Source organism: Garra rufa, chromosome 9, assembly GCF_049309525.1.
Source record: "Garra rufa chromosome 9, GarRuf1.0, whole genome shotgun sequence".
Classification (NCBI taxonomy): domain Eukaryota; kingdom Metazoa; phylum Chordata; class Actinopteri; order Cypriniformes; family Cyprinidae; genus Garra; species Garra rufa.
In genome coordinates, this window is record NC_133369.1 from 27,965,915 (window position 1) to 27,979,435 (window position 13,521).

General features: G+C 34.7%; 1 protein-coding gene across 1 annotated transcript; it reads right to left on the reverse strand.

Annotated features, from left to right (window-relative positions):
• Window positions 1-7,043: 7,043 nt before the first annotated feature.
• LOC141342116 (uncharacterized) lies at window positions 7,044-10,072 on the reverse strand. Its single transcript, XM_073846503.1, has 4 exons — window positions 10,041-10,072; window positions 8,033-8,153; window positions 7,712-7,842; window positions 7,044-7,428 (listed from the first exon to the last, which is right to left on the reverse strand). Exons 2-4 carry the CDS (start codon window positions 8,100-8,102, stop codon window positions 7,291-7,293), a joined length of 339 nt encoding a protein of 112 aa, XP_073702604.1. The 5' UTR covers window positions 8,103-8,153; window positions 10,041-10,072; the 3' UTR covers window positions 7,044-7,290.
• Between the last annotated feature and the right edge of the window lie 3,449 nt (window positions 10,073-13,521).

The following is a 13,521-nucleotide window of genomic DNA, read 5'->3' on the forward strand; positions in this document are numbered from 1 at the left end:
GATTGAGAGCATGCCCAGTCGAATTGCAGAGGTCCTGAAAAAGAAGGGCCAACACTGCAAATACTGACTCTTTGCATAAACGTCATGTAATTGTCGATAAAAGCCTTTGAAATGTATGAAGTGCTTGTAATTATATTTCAGTACATCACAGAAAAAACTGAAACAAAGATCTAAAAGCGGTTTAGCAGCAAACTTTGTGAAAACTAATATTTGTGTCATTCTCAAAACTTTTGGCCACGACTGTAGCTATAAAACCCCACAAGCTTGGTCAAAATGACCCAGCATGTGTTCTGTCCAATATTTACCCAGCGCTGGGTTGCCAAATAGCTCAGAAATGGTTGTTTTTAACCCAACATTTTTTAAAGAGTACAGAATTAAATTTAGCATTACATCAATTGCTCACTAATGGATTCTCTGCAGTGAATGGGTGCTGTCAGAAGTCCAAACAGCTGGTAAAAACATCACAAGTTAATAATCATTAGTAGCACTTCCTCCAATGAAAAAGTGCATCATCTGTGGTCTCCTCACATCAAAATCCACCAACATATTCGTTTAGAACTCTTTTAGCTTGTAAATGCTTGAAACTTCCATGAACAGATTGAAATAATTTTTTTTTTCAAATAAAGGAGAGAAAGATAAAGGAGACAATAATTTGACCAGAGACCGTCGTCATTTCCCCATATGAAAAATGGCGCCCACACCGTGACAAGCTCATTTGGCCTAAACTAGGAAACAATTTAGTGTAATGACAATGTAAACCGTCTCTGTTACTCAACAGACAGATAAATAAACAAAGCCAGGGGCTGGACGGTCAGGAGTGATGGATGACCATGTGGAGACAGAGAGACTAGACAACACTCACTCACAATCACACAAGCATGTGTACGTGTGGTGTCCAGTGTTTCGTCTTTTGTCGCACAAGATGAGAGCACTTGTGTGAAGGCATCCGGGCAAATGTGTGTATTATGAATCACGTCTGATTGATCTCGGACACTTCGCTCTGTTCTCATCACTAACAGCGCAGTAGCTGTGGTGTGTGTACGTGTGGGAGTGTATATTAGTGTATGTTTAATCAGCGCAACAATGGGAGTCCACTGCAAAACAGGATACCACTGTTTCCTGCAACAGAGACTGTCTCTGGGATACAAACACACAAATATACACACCACCTTAAGGCTGTTGCTAACTAGTATACATTCTCTCAGTGACATTTTATATTGGAAAAGCAGTACTGTATAATTTTCATCTGGGATAGTTTACCCAAAACTGAAAATGATTTACTCACTCTCAAGCCATTCTAGGTGTATATGACTTTCTTCTTTTAGATGAATAGTCAAAGTTGTATTAAAAATGTCCTGGCTTTTCAACGCTTTATAATGACATTGAATGGGTGTTGAAATTTTAAAGCAAAATAAAGTGCATCCATCTTCATAAAAAGTACCCCACATGGCTCAGTGGTTGATAAAGGCCTTCTGAAGTAAATCAATGCATTTGTGTTATGAAAAATATCCATATTTGTAATTTAAAAAAAACGTAAGCTTCCGCTAACTGTCGCACTTGCCTTTACGAGAGAGTGGCGTTCCACTTTTTATGATCGATGGATGCACTTTGTTTGCTTTAAAATAGTAAATCATGGTGTAATTTTCATTTTTGGGTGAACTACCTCTTTAAAATCTATTTTTACTGATATACGCCTTTAAAAAAGACTTTTATTGGTTTGGTCAGATTCATTCAGACATATTAAATAATATATGACATTTATTTTCAATATTAATTATATTATATTATAATTATATGTTAAAATAAATTTTATATTTGAGAGTCAGAAATGATTAAAATCCTCAAAACATTTTTCACTCTTCACAGTTTGAATAGTTGAGAAGTTAAATAATGGTGAATGAAACCCAAAAACTTCATTGTGTGTGTGTGTGTGTGTGTGTGTGTGTGTGTGTGTGTGTGTGTGTGTGTGTGTGTGTGTGTGTGTGTGTGTGTGTGTGTGTGTGTGTGTGTGTGTGTGTGTGTGTGTGTGTGTTTCGCTTTGTTCCAATAGCAAAAATTAAAAAATATCAAGAGATTGATTATGCTTCATGGTCAGAAAAGAGAAAGATGATACACTGCTTGTAGAATTCCTTATTTGCTTTGGATAAAAGTGTATGCTAAGTGAATAAATGAAAATGTAAATAATGTCCAATTTGCTGTCACTCCCTCAGCTATTGTGTTAGATACACCTACACAACAGCATTAACTAGTTTTCTGAAAGTGACGACCAAGGTAATAAAACACAAAGTATAGGTAATATAACACAGCTGGTAACTAAATGCAAAAAAAACAGCTCCAGATACTTCCAGCATAATGTATTTGCAGAAACTACTCATTTTGATTTATATATTTTTATTTGTAAAACATACATTTTGAAGTATGGCTTAAAGGGTTAGTTCACCCAAAATGAAAATAAGCCCATGATTTAATCACCCTCCAGGCATCCTAGGTATATATGACTTACTTCTTTCAGACGAATCCAGTCTGAGTTATATTAAAAATTATCCTGGCATTTCCAAGCTTTACAATTTAATGGGTGGGCATTTCTCTTCATCAGTCCAAAACAAGTCCAATAAAGTGCATCCATCCATATAAAAAGTGCCTCACACGGCTCCGGGGGGTAAATAAAGGCTTCCTCCTGTAGCAAATTGATGCATTTTTGTAAGAAAAATATCTATATTTAAATCACTTTAATTTAGCTTGCGTCAAATAGTCATACAGGCAAGCCCTTAGGACGTCAGATTTGCGTATGCACCATGGAGAGATTAAAACAAAACAACGGTCACAAATTAGAAGGACAAAATGCTAGATTATAGTGATTATTACATTTTAAATATGGATATTTTTCTTACAAAAATGCATTGATTCACTACAGGAGCCCTTTATTTAACCCTATTAAAGCCATATGAGGCACTTTTTATTATGGAAGCACTTCATTGAACTTTCTAAAGCTTGGAAAGCCAAGACAATTTTTAACAAAACTCCAATTGGATTCATCTGAAAGAAGTTAAATCATGTACACCTAGAATGTCTGGAGGGTGAGTACATTATGGGCTAATTTTCATTTTTAGGTGAACTAACCCCAGATCTCGTTGTTACTGTTTGTGATGATCCAAATAAATGGTATAAATGTGCAGAGAAGCACTTTAAACTTGTTTGCTGAACTCTGAAAAACAGTAGTGTGTGTTTGCTGCATCAGCATGCTGGCGTGTGTGTGTGTGTGTGTGTGTGTGTGTGTGTGTGTGTGTGTGTGTGTGTGTGTGTGTGTGTGTGTGTGTGTGTGTGTGTGTGTGTGTGTGTGTGTGTGTGTGTGTGCAATGTCAGCTCATATGTTTCAGCTTTCAGCAAGTAAAACACACCTGTGAGAGCTCCAGCTGTTGTTTTGAAGAGCCCGAACAAGGGAAGCAGAGACAGAGGAAGAGGAATGTGCTGTTCTCTCCATTTTTCCTTCAGCCCTTCTCATCTCCTGTATCACGTTTGTTCTGTTAACTTTCATCTCATTCAGGTCTCCTTTTTCCTAACAGCCTTAATTATCTGTCTCCTCATGCTTGTTTGCATTTGTCTGCTTCTGTCTTTCTGCCAGAACTGTAGATGTTAACAAAGATGCCACAAGTTGTACTGACATGTTTTTAATAGAGACTCCTTCCTTCAAATCTATAGTAATAAACATGAGACAGAGAGGAGGAGACACAGGCACAGATAGGCAACACCCCTCCAGCACCTGCTGACCTCTGTCATCGATTTCAGGGGGTTAAACTTCTGCTAGTAAAACAGGTTAGGTCAAAGGTCACAGCTATAATGGTGACCTTGTTTTTTTCTCCTGTCCAACTGTCTCACCATCTTCTCTCGCTGTGTGTTTTGATGTGCAGTTGCTTAAGGGAGGCATTTATGAGCAACACTATGCAGACTGAAAACATTCAAGCTGCTATTTTAAGATTTACCTACTTTATGTTTCTGTACTGTATCATTTGCAATACTCATTTTAATGGCAGCTGCTGAGTTTGTCCTTCATTAGTGACTGTTGTGAGCTGTGATGTCCAAGCAGAAAACTGAAAAATAAATACATTTCACTCTTTTGAGAGCTCTTCAAAAATAATTGGACTCCGGTAACATATCTGCTATAATATAACTAAATCTTTGTGATTTATATGCTGCTTGCGAATAAATTCTGCCTACACAATGGATAAAGTCGCAATCAGATGGTGTAGTTACAACATCCACCTCCAGAGGCTGATTAGATCAATAGTTTGATGCTAATTTAAAAAGTTTTACACATTAAAGGATAACTATTGCCAAAATGCAACCTGGGCTGTTTTTTTTTTTTTATTATTATTGTAAACGAGACAAACTTATGTCTAAAAGCATAATTACGACAAACGTTTTGTGGTCAATGGCCGGTGAATGGGAGTACTAGGGGCATAAATTTGAGCGCATCAAAATCTATATTTTTCAACACTAAGAAGGCTCAACACACCATGAAACTTTGCTCGAAGTATCGCCTGGGTCTCTACACATGAACTCGAGTATTGAGAACATTGTTTGTGTACACAGAGTTTACTAAAAAGAAAGTTTTTGAACAACTCACACTGTTTGGGTTTCCGCTCGGTTTGTTCAAAACCTTTCTTTTTAGTAAACTCTGTGTACACAAACAATGTTCTCAATGCTCGAGTTCATGTGTAGAGACCCAGGCGATACTTTGAGCAAAGTTTCATGGTGTGTCGAGCCTTCTTAGTGTTGTAAAAATATCGATTTTGATGCGCTCAAGTTATGCCCCTAGAACTCCCATTCACCGGCCACTGACCACAAAACGAAATCACGGTCAATCTCAAAACAGCTTGTTTGTTGTAATTATGGTTTTAAATATATGTTGGTCTCATTTACAGTAAAAAAAAAAAAAACAGCCCAGGTTGCATTTTGGCAATAGTTATCCTTTAAGGGAATGGTCACATTTACTGTTGTGTGGTGAAATTCCACTGGCAAAATTATTTAATCTTAACAGGAATCCCTGGAATCTGGAATTTTCACATGAGGAACACATATTTCTAATTAGATTAAAGTTTCTTGAACTTTCAGTTAAAGTCAAATGTTTACATAAACTTTGCAGAATCAGCAAAATGTTCATTATTTTACCATAATAAGAGGGATCATATGAAATATGCACGTTTTTTGTATTTAATACTGACCTGAATAAGATATTTCACACACACACACACACACACACACACACACACACACACACACACACACACTTACATATAGTCCACAAATGAAAATAATAGTTGAATTTATAAAACACATGCTCCATGCAGGTAAAAAAAAAAGCACAATGCATTAAGATCCTAAACTTTTTGAATTTGAAGATCATTTTGTCTTCTACTGAATATCTAAGTATCTTCTGTAACTTCTGAAGGGCAGTACTAATAAAAAAAAATGCTATTTAGGTCAAATAAGAAAAATGTAGACATCTTCATTTTTTACACCCCTGGCTCTTAATGCATTGTTTTCCTTCTGGAGCATCAGTGAGCATTCAAACCTTCTGTAATAGTTGCATATGAGTCACTCAGTTGTCCTCAGTGTGAAAAGATGGATCTCATACAGTCATTGTTGGAAAGGATTAAAATACACAAAAATGCTGAAAAACTAAAGTCTCTGTGGGACCTTAAGAACTTTTTTGAAGAACAGCGGGCAGTTTAACTGTTTAAGACAAACAAGGAACTCATGAACAATTATCACACAAAAAAAACAAAACAAAAAAAAACACGCTTTGGATCATTCAGGTATAACACAGTATTAAGAACCAAGGGGGTGTCAACTTTTTATAAATTTAACTATCATTTTCTCTTGTGGACATGGTACGTCTTTTAATTTTCTTTTGTGTACTATATGTCAGGTCAGTATAAAAAATAACATGTTTTTTTGCATAAACCTCTTATTTTGGTAAAACAATTAACATTTTGCACAAACTGCAAGGTGCATTTTGACTTTAACTGTAAATCCGCTATGTTTATAATAATAATATATAAAACCTCTTTAGTATTGTTTTAACTAATGTGGTTATTCAGGGGGAAAGGCTACTGTCAAATGTTTGGTTACAAACATTCTTCAATTTCTAAATGTCTTTTTTTTTTTTTTCATCAGAATAATGCTGCGTTCCAGGCAGGTTTTTTAACTGGTAAATCACCACTTCAAACTACGACTCACGACTTTGTAGCGTTCCAGGCAAGTCAAGTCAATGATTTTCATTTTTGGGTAACGTTAACTATCCCTTTAAGAATTAAGTTGTGTTTTTGTTAAGAGTTTCTGAATTGTACACTCACATCAGATGAAGTCTGTACTCATAATGGATTTCTATTTAAAAAAAAAAAAAAAAAGTTTTAATTATCCATTTACATAATGACCCCTGTCTCTGTGTATTTATACCGTTTTGAAACAGGCTAACTTGAACCGCGGTCTTTCACTAAACAACGGACAAAATCCTTTTTCTGTAATACGCTAAGTTAGTTGTGTAGTGTAGTTCGGAGTTGAAATGAGCAAAAATTAAGAATGAAATTTATTGTCGAGCTTTACCAGTGTGAAGACAAACTGAGAATCAGTACTACATAAAGAAGCAGATGAAAGAACGACAAAAACAAAACGAACATAAACATCTCTACAGCATACACAGGTGGAAGGATTTGATGACAAAATCATCAGTAGTGGTGCCAAAGTTGCTTCTTTCTTCATTGGACCGGTAAGTTAATTAATTATTTTGTATTAGAAAATGTACATATAGGCCTAATTTAGAAACTTCCTAAACGCCCTTGTCGCATCATTATTGTAAGTACACGAAGAGCAGCGATGCTAACGCTAGCTAAAGGCCTGTAAACATTTAAACCTAAACTGGTATATTGTGGGTGGTAGTAAAGGAAAAGACATTTGATTATTTTACCTGCATTCATTGCCATCAGCAGCCACAACCATGCAGGGTACAAAATCACAAAATGTAGGACGTCATAGATCAAAGCTGTGTTTTTGACCAAACTTTATTTCTTCATTTTTAAGTAAGATTCTGTAATATATTTGTTTTAAAGTAATTTCTAAAACGATGCATTGCTTTATTTCGATATATTTTGTGTTATACATTACAGTGTTTACTTAAGATTAAGCTACATACTAAATGTGTGTGTGAAATCTTACTTTCCTTTATATACTTTAGTATAAGTACAGTATACTAAGTACAAGTTAGATATGTCACAAGTCGATATGGCCTCTTTATGGCTGTCCAGGAGGCCTTTGAATGGAATCAGAGACTCTCTGGACGAGTCTGGAACACTCCGGCAGGTTGAGGCGTTTGTCGTGATCTTCATCTACATCGTCCATCCACTGTTGAGTCACCATAGGGTTCAGGGTCTATAGAGAGAGACAAGAGAATAATAATTGTGTAAATGTAGCATTTTTAAACTTTATGTGCATCAGCAGCACCACATGTATGCGCCATAGTACAAGAACTTTTGATTAAGTGGTTATTTCTGTGTTCATTGTGCAAAACGACTGATGTCACATGGACTATTTTAATGATGTTCTTTATACTTATCAGGGCCTTAAATGTCTATGCAGGGTCAGAAAGTATTTAATGACAGAATTTTCATTTTTGGATGAATTATCCCTTTAAGAAAAGTACATGTATACAGACCTGGATTGACCGTCCAAACTCAATCAGCATCATTTCAAAGACCCTTGGTCCGTCCAGAAGTAGGGTTCCACTTTGAGTGTAGTATGTGCAGATCTCTTGTCCCAAACGAGGAGGAGGTGGGGGGGTGTTCTCTATTATAGCAAAAGAAAGCAAATGAAAAGGTTTTAGATCCATTTGAAAGTGAGATATGATTAAATGGCATGGCAAAGCACTGAAATCTGAATTTCACGAAATACCTAATGCTTATCATTGTGATAAAGACTAGAATGTAATTGGACTGTATGATCTTCAGTGAAAAGAAAACTGTGACTGGACACTCACGTTGGGAGTTTACCACAACAGCCAGCAGGCTTAGGCTCAACACTGCCACCAGATGGCCAAATTGTGCCATTGTTGCAGATGTTTTCCACGAATAAGTCTGTGAGACTCGGATATGGAGAAACTGTAAAAGAAAATAGAGGAAAATAAAGACATTTAGATGAGAGAGAATCAGTAATATTATTTGTCACATTTTAAATATCATGCAAAATTAGAATTCTGTGTTTTTTAGTCCATGTGTCATTTTTTGCCAACTTTTTTTTAACTTTGTCAAAGTTAATGTATTACCTTAAAATGCTAATTAACTATGTTTAACACAATTTTATTTAGTAGATTATTTTTGTTTAATTCTACTAATCTTGACATTAAAAACGATGTGCTCATGTTTTCTTTACTTGCGTACAAGAATAGTTTCAGAACAGTAATTATTGTGAAAAACATTATTCAAAACATTTAAAAGATTTTTCATCAGGTTTATACATTTAAGGTTTTTTGTAAACTTTTTTTATGTTTGTCAAAGTTAATGTATTACCTTAAGAGACTAATTAACTATGTTTAACACATTTTTATTTAGTTGATAATATTTTTTTGATAAATTCTACTAATCTTGACATAAAAAATAATGTTCATGATTTCTTTACTTACATACAAGAATAGTTTCGAAACAATATTCATTGTGAAAAGCATTATTCAAAACATTCAAAACCAAATTTCTAGAAAAAAATTACAGTAAATGTTCTCTAGACAATTTATAAATTAAAATTTGGTCTTTTCAGCTTTATATTTTTTACACGGTATAAATGGGTCTTAATAGGCATGAAAATATATAGCTACCTTTATATTTCAGTAATTAACATTTTAACATATTTTCACATGATCGTGAGATGAACGTTATCTCCATTATTTCCTGTTCCTCTTTAAGCCCTGCTATAAATTAGTCTTTAGTTACAACTTTAAAGTTACCAAGCCAATCTACAGACATACCCAGGACCAAACCTCACATATATCAAGTCAATTTCATATAGAGACATTAAACCTAGTTCTAGAGTTTACAAAAAAAAAAAAAAAAAAGAAAACTGCAAGATAAATCTATTTCTGGGAACAGTAAGCTGGTTTTAACACACTCATTTCCTCATTGAATACTCAGTGGCTCATTCCAGTTATCTTCCTATCAATGTAATACAATCATTTAGAAAAGAATGCAAACGTGTAAGTCTTTTTAAATGCTCAGTGAAGTGTATTGCTTGAGCTGTTGATCCGGTCGTGCAAGCTTTTGTTAAACTTAAAACAGAGCAAAGTGACAGAGCTCACGTGGGTTTTCACTTGCTGCTACACTTGTCAGTTTCTAGTAAGTATTGGTAGATTGAAAGATTCAGAAGCGTAGTTCACAACTTCTATCCCATAAATGTCTTTCTTCTGTGAAACAAAAAAAAATGATGTTGGGCGGTGTGACCATTTCAGTCACTATTCACTTATGGAAAAAGATGCAATGAAAGTGAATGGTGACTGAAAGCGTCTTCTTCCTAGCATCTGTTGCATTTTACAGAAAATAAAAGGCCACATAGATTTGAAGCCATATGAGGGTGTGTAAATTGACACAATTTTCATTTTAGGGTTGAATGTATATTTTTTAAGTCTTTAAAGTCTAGTCTGGCAGGTGACAAATTATTAGTAAGGGTCACTTTACTAAACTTTATGATATGTTGAGATTCTGTATCCAAAAACTGACCTAATAGATTTATAAAATTGTGATATTGCGCAGTGATATTTTATTAATCTCTTAAATCAGCATGCGATTGTAAAACCATAACAAATCGATATATACAAAGCTTTTTAAAAAGCATACAAAAATTATTGCAAATTAAATGAATAAAATAAGCAATAATAGCAATAATGTTTATAGCCTGTGGTAAACACTGGAGCTTAAGTAAAAAAGCACAAGGAAAACAGAATAAGAGCAAGTAAAACAATAGTTTTCAGAGAAAACTAGATGAGAGCAGGTGCTTCTTACCTGTGTCAAGTCTGAAGAGAAACTGCGACCTGCTCTGAACAGAGAGAGGAGAAATACTAGAAATGTGTGATTTACATATCACCACCCATTTTCACATAGTACGCAAAGAGTCAGTGGGAGGAGATAAAAAAAAAAAGTTTTGTTGATATGTTCTTCCTTGTTCCTAATGAAAATAATGCAAGTACTCAAGTACAGTTGATTCCATTGTGACCTTATGCCAAGGCAGTGTTTACGGAATGCAACATTCATACATAAACCCGCATTCAAAAGACTGACATCCACACTTTGACAAATTACAGCTTCTCAATCATGACTATGACAATGAAAATATGCCATTGAAATGGGTGAGTCGGTCTGTAAATAGGACTAACAAAAACAGGACTGACAAGCAGCATTTTTTTATTCTTTTACTTTCACTTTAATCACTTGGTAATAATGTGCCGGGACTTTCTGATCAAATATTCGCATCATATGAAAGGAACCTGATAATAAATTATAACCACAATGCTTGTGTCCCATAAGTGGTTGTAGCACTAGTTTTTGCTTTACAGTTTAATACAGCCTCATACTTTTAATCAGTTACTTGCAAGTTTTGTGGATCACATTTCGTCTCCTTAGAATTATAAGGTTCTATCTGACATTTTTGTCAAAATTTAGTTATTCACATATTCTTATTCTGACAACTTATTTACATTATTTGATGTTTCTTTTGTAAGCTGTGTACATTTTGGTCCTTTTCTTTAGAAAACAAAAATATCTACAGAAGTCTATGGAATGCAAAAACTTTGAAGCTCAATATCTCGAAAGTGCTCAGAATGCAGATAGAACCGTATGATTCTAAGGTGACGATTTAGTCAATGTTAAAAGTCAAAGTCAACTTTATTGTCAATTCTGCCACATGTACAGGACATACAGAGAATTGAAATTGTGTTACTCTCAGACCCTAGGTGCATACAAGTAACATTAAATACAAAAAAGTAACATTAAATACAAAAAGTAACATTTATGGTGAAGAAAAACAATTAGTTTGTCCATTTTGACTGATTTTCAGTCATTTCGTCTTTATTTGATGTGAAGTACAACAAAGTGCTTAACAAAAACTACACATAACCATTTAAGTTGTGTATTTAGTGTATTTAGTAGAGAAAGAGAGAGAAAAGATTTTCCACTCACATGCACGTCAATTATGACCTCTTTCCCACAAAATGTACAGTTGAAGTCAAATGTTTACACCTTGCAGAATCTGCAAAATGTTAATTATTTTGCCAAAATAAGAGGGATCATACACACTACATGTTGGTTTTATTTAGTACTGATCTGAACAAGATATTTCACATAAAAGACATTTACATAATAGTCCACAAGAGAAAATGTCGTATGACTGTATGATTTTGAGATCCTTCTTTTCACACTGAGGACAACTGAGAGATTCATATGCAACTATTACGGAAGGTTTAAATGCTCAATGATGCTCCAGAAGGAAAAATTATGCATTAAGAGCTGGGGGGTGAAAACCTTAAGAATTTGAAGATTAGGGTAAATTTAACTTATTTTGTCTTCTGGGAAAGATGCAAGTAGCTTCTGTGGTTTCTGAAAGGCAGTACTAAATGAAAATATAGATATATCTAGGCAAAATAAGAAAAATGTACACATCTTCTTTCTGTTCAAAAGTTTTCACCCCCCGGCTCTTAATGCACAACTTTTCCTTCTGGAGAATCAGTGAGCGTTTGAACCTTCTGTATTAGTTATATATGAGTCCCTCGGTTGTTCTCAGCGTGAAAAGATGGTCTCAAATTAATACAGTCATAGTTGGAAAGGGTTCAAATACACAAAAATGCTAAAAAAAAAAAAAAAAAAAAAAAAAAAAAAAAGAATTTGCGAGACCTGAAGGATTTTTCTGGAGAACAGCGGGCAGTTTAACTGTTCAGGATAAACAAGGGACTCATGAACAACTATCACTAAACAAACAAACAAAAAAACAGCTGTGGATCATTCAGGTAACAACACAGTTTTCATAATCAAGTGTATGTAAAATTTTGATCAGGGTCATTTTTATAAATTCAACTATTATTTTCTCTTGTGGACTATATGTAAATGTCATTTATGTGAAATATCTTATCCAGTTCAGTACTTAATCAAAAACAACATGCATTTGTATGATCCCTCTTATTTTGGTTTAAAAAACAAAAAACAAAACATTTTGCAGATTCTGCAAGGTGTATGTAAACTTTTGACTTCAACTGTGTATGTGATTATTTCATCCAGTAATTCCAAATGCACGTCTGACATCTTTATGCCATCTGCATAACATTCCCAGTCTAGTGATGGAAAGAGAAAGGAGACATTTTAATGTCGACTTTTTGTTCATGAATTACTTTATATTTTACATTACTTGTTCAGTTAACTCTGTTGTTCTACAAGATAAAGACAAACAAACTTGGGAATCCCACCCAAACTGCTCTGTGATCAAGTTAAAGGCCTCTGACATCTTCATAACAAGGCTGGATGTGCAAATTCCATCATCATCATGACTAACATCAATTGGAAGTTGCAAGACAGAGAGCAAAAGATAGTCTGCTGTTAATTGCTAACATAAGTAAATGAGAACAGTGATTAAATACTCACTTTGTTTAGAGAGGATCACACCAGCCAGCAACGTACAGGCTCAATACGGCTAACAGCTCTTCAAATTGTTGCATTATTACAGATTTGTTCATCAGCAGACAAATACAAAAGATAATCTGGGCAAATGAACCTGTAATGGGCCAGTGAAGACTGAAAGAGAAAAAATGAGATAAGTTTATGTGGATAACAGCAGAAGCATGAGTGAATCTTACCTGAATCAAGTCTGCAATGCACAATAGCAAAAAGGATGATGTGAACTAGGTTTCACCCACTATTTATCCAGTATTTATTACATAAAAATAATAAACTTGGGTAGGTCCAGGAAACTAGAAAGGCAGAGAATCAGGGAGTGTTTTTTGCAGTTAACTTCCTTCAAGGGTTAGTTCACCCACAAATTAAAATTCTGTCATTAATTACTCACCCTCATGTCGTTCCAAACCCATAAGACCTTCGTTCATCTTCGGAACACAAATTGAGATATTTTGAATGAAATCCGAGAGCTTTCTTAACCTGTATGGACAGCAATGCAACTGACATGTTCAAGGCCTAGAAAGGTCATACGGACATTGATAAAATAGTCCGTGTGACATCAGTAGTTTAACCGTATTGTTAAGAAGCTATGAGAATACTTTTTGTGTACAATGAAAACTAAAATAGCAAATTTACTCAACAATTTACACATTTACAGCAGTACCACGACGCATGCATGTGTTGTCGCTGATGCAGGATGTAGAACATCCATCTCTCTTAATTCATCTTAGTTCAAATAGTTGTATTATTGAACATTTAATTTTTGCAGGTTTGCACATAGACTGTAAAAAAAAATATGGATGTAGTAGTGTATGTGACGTCACCC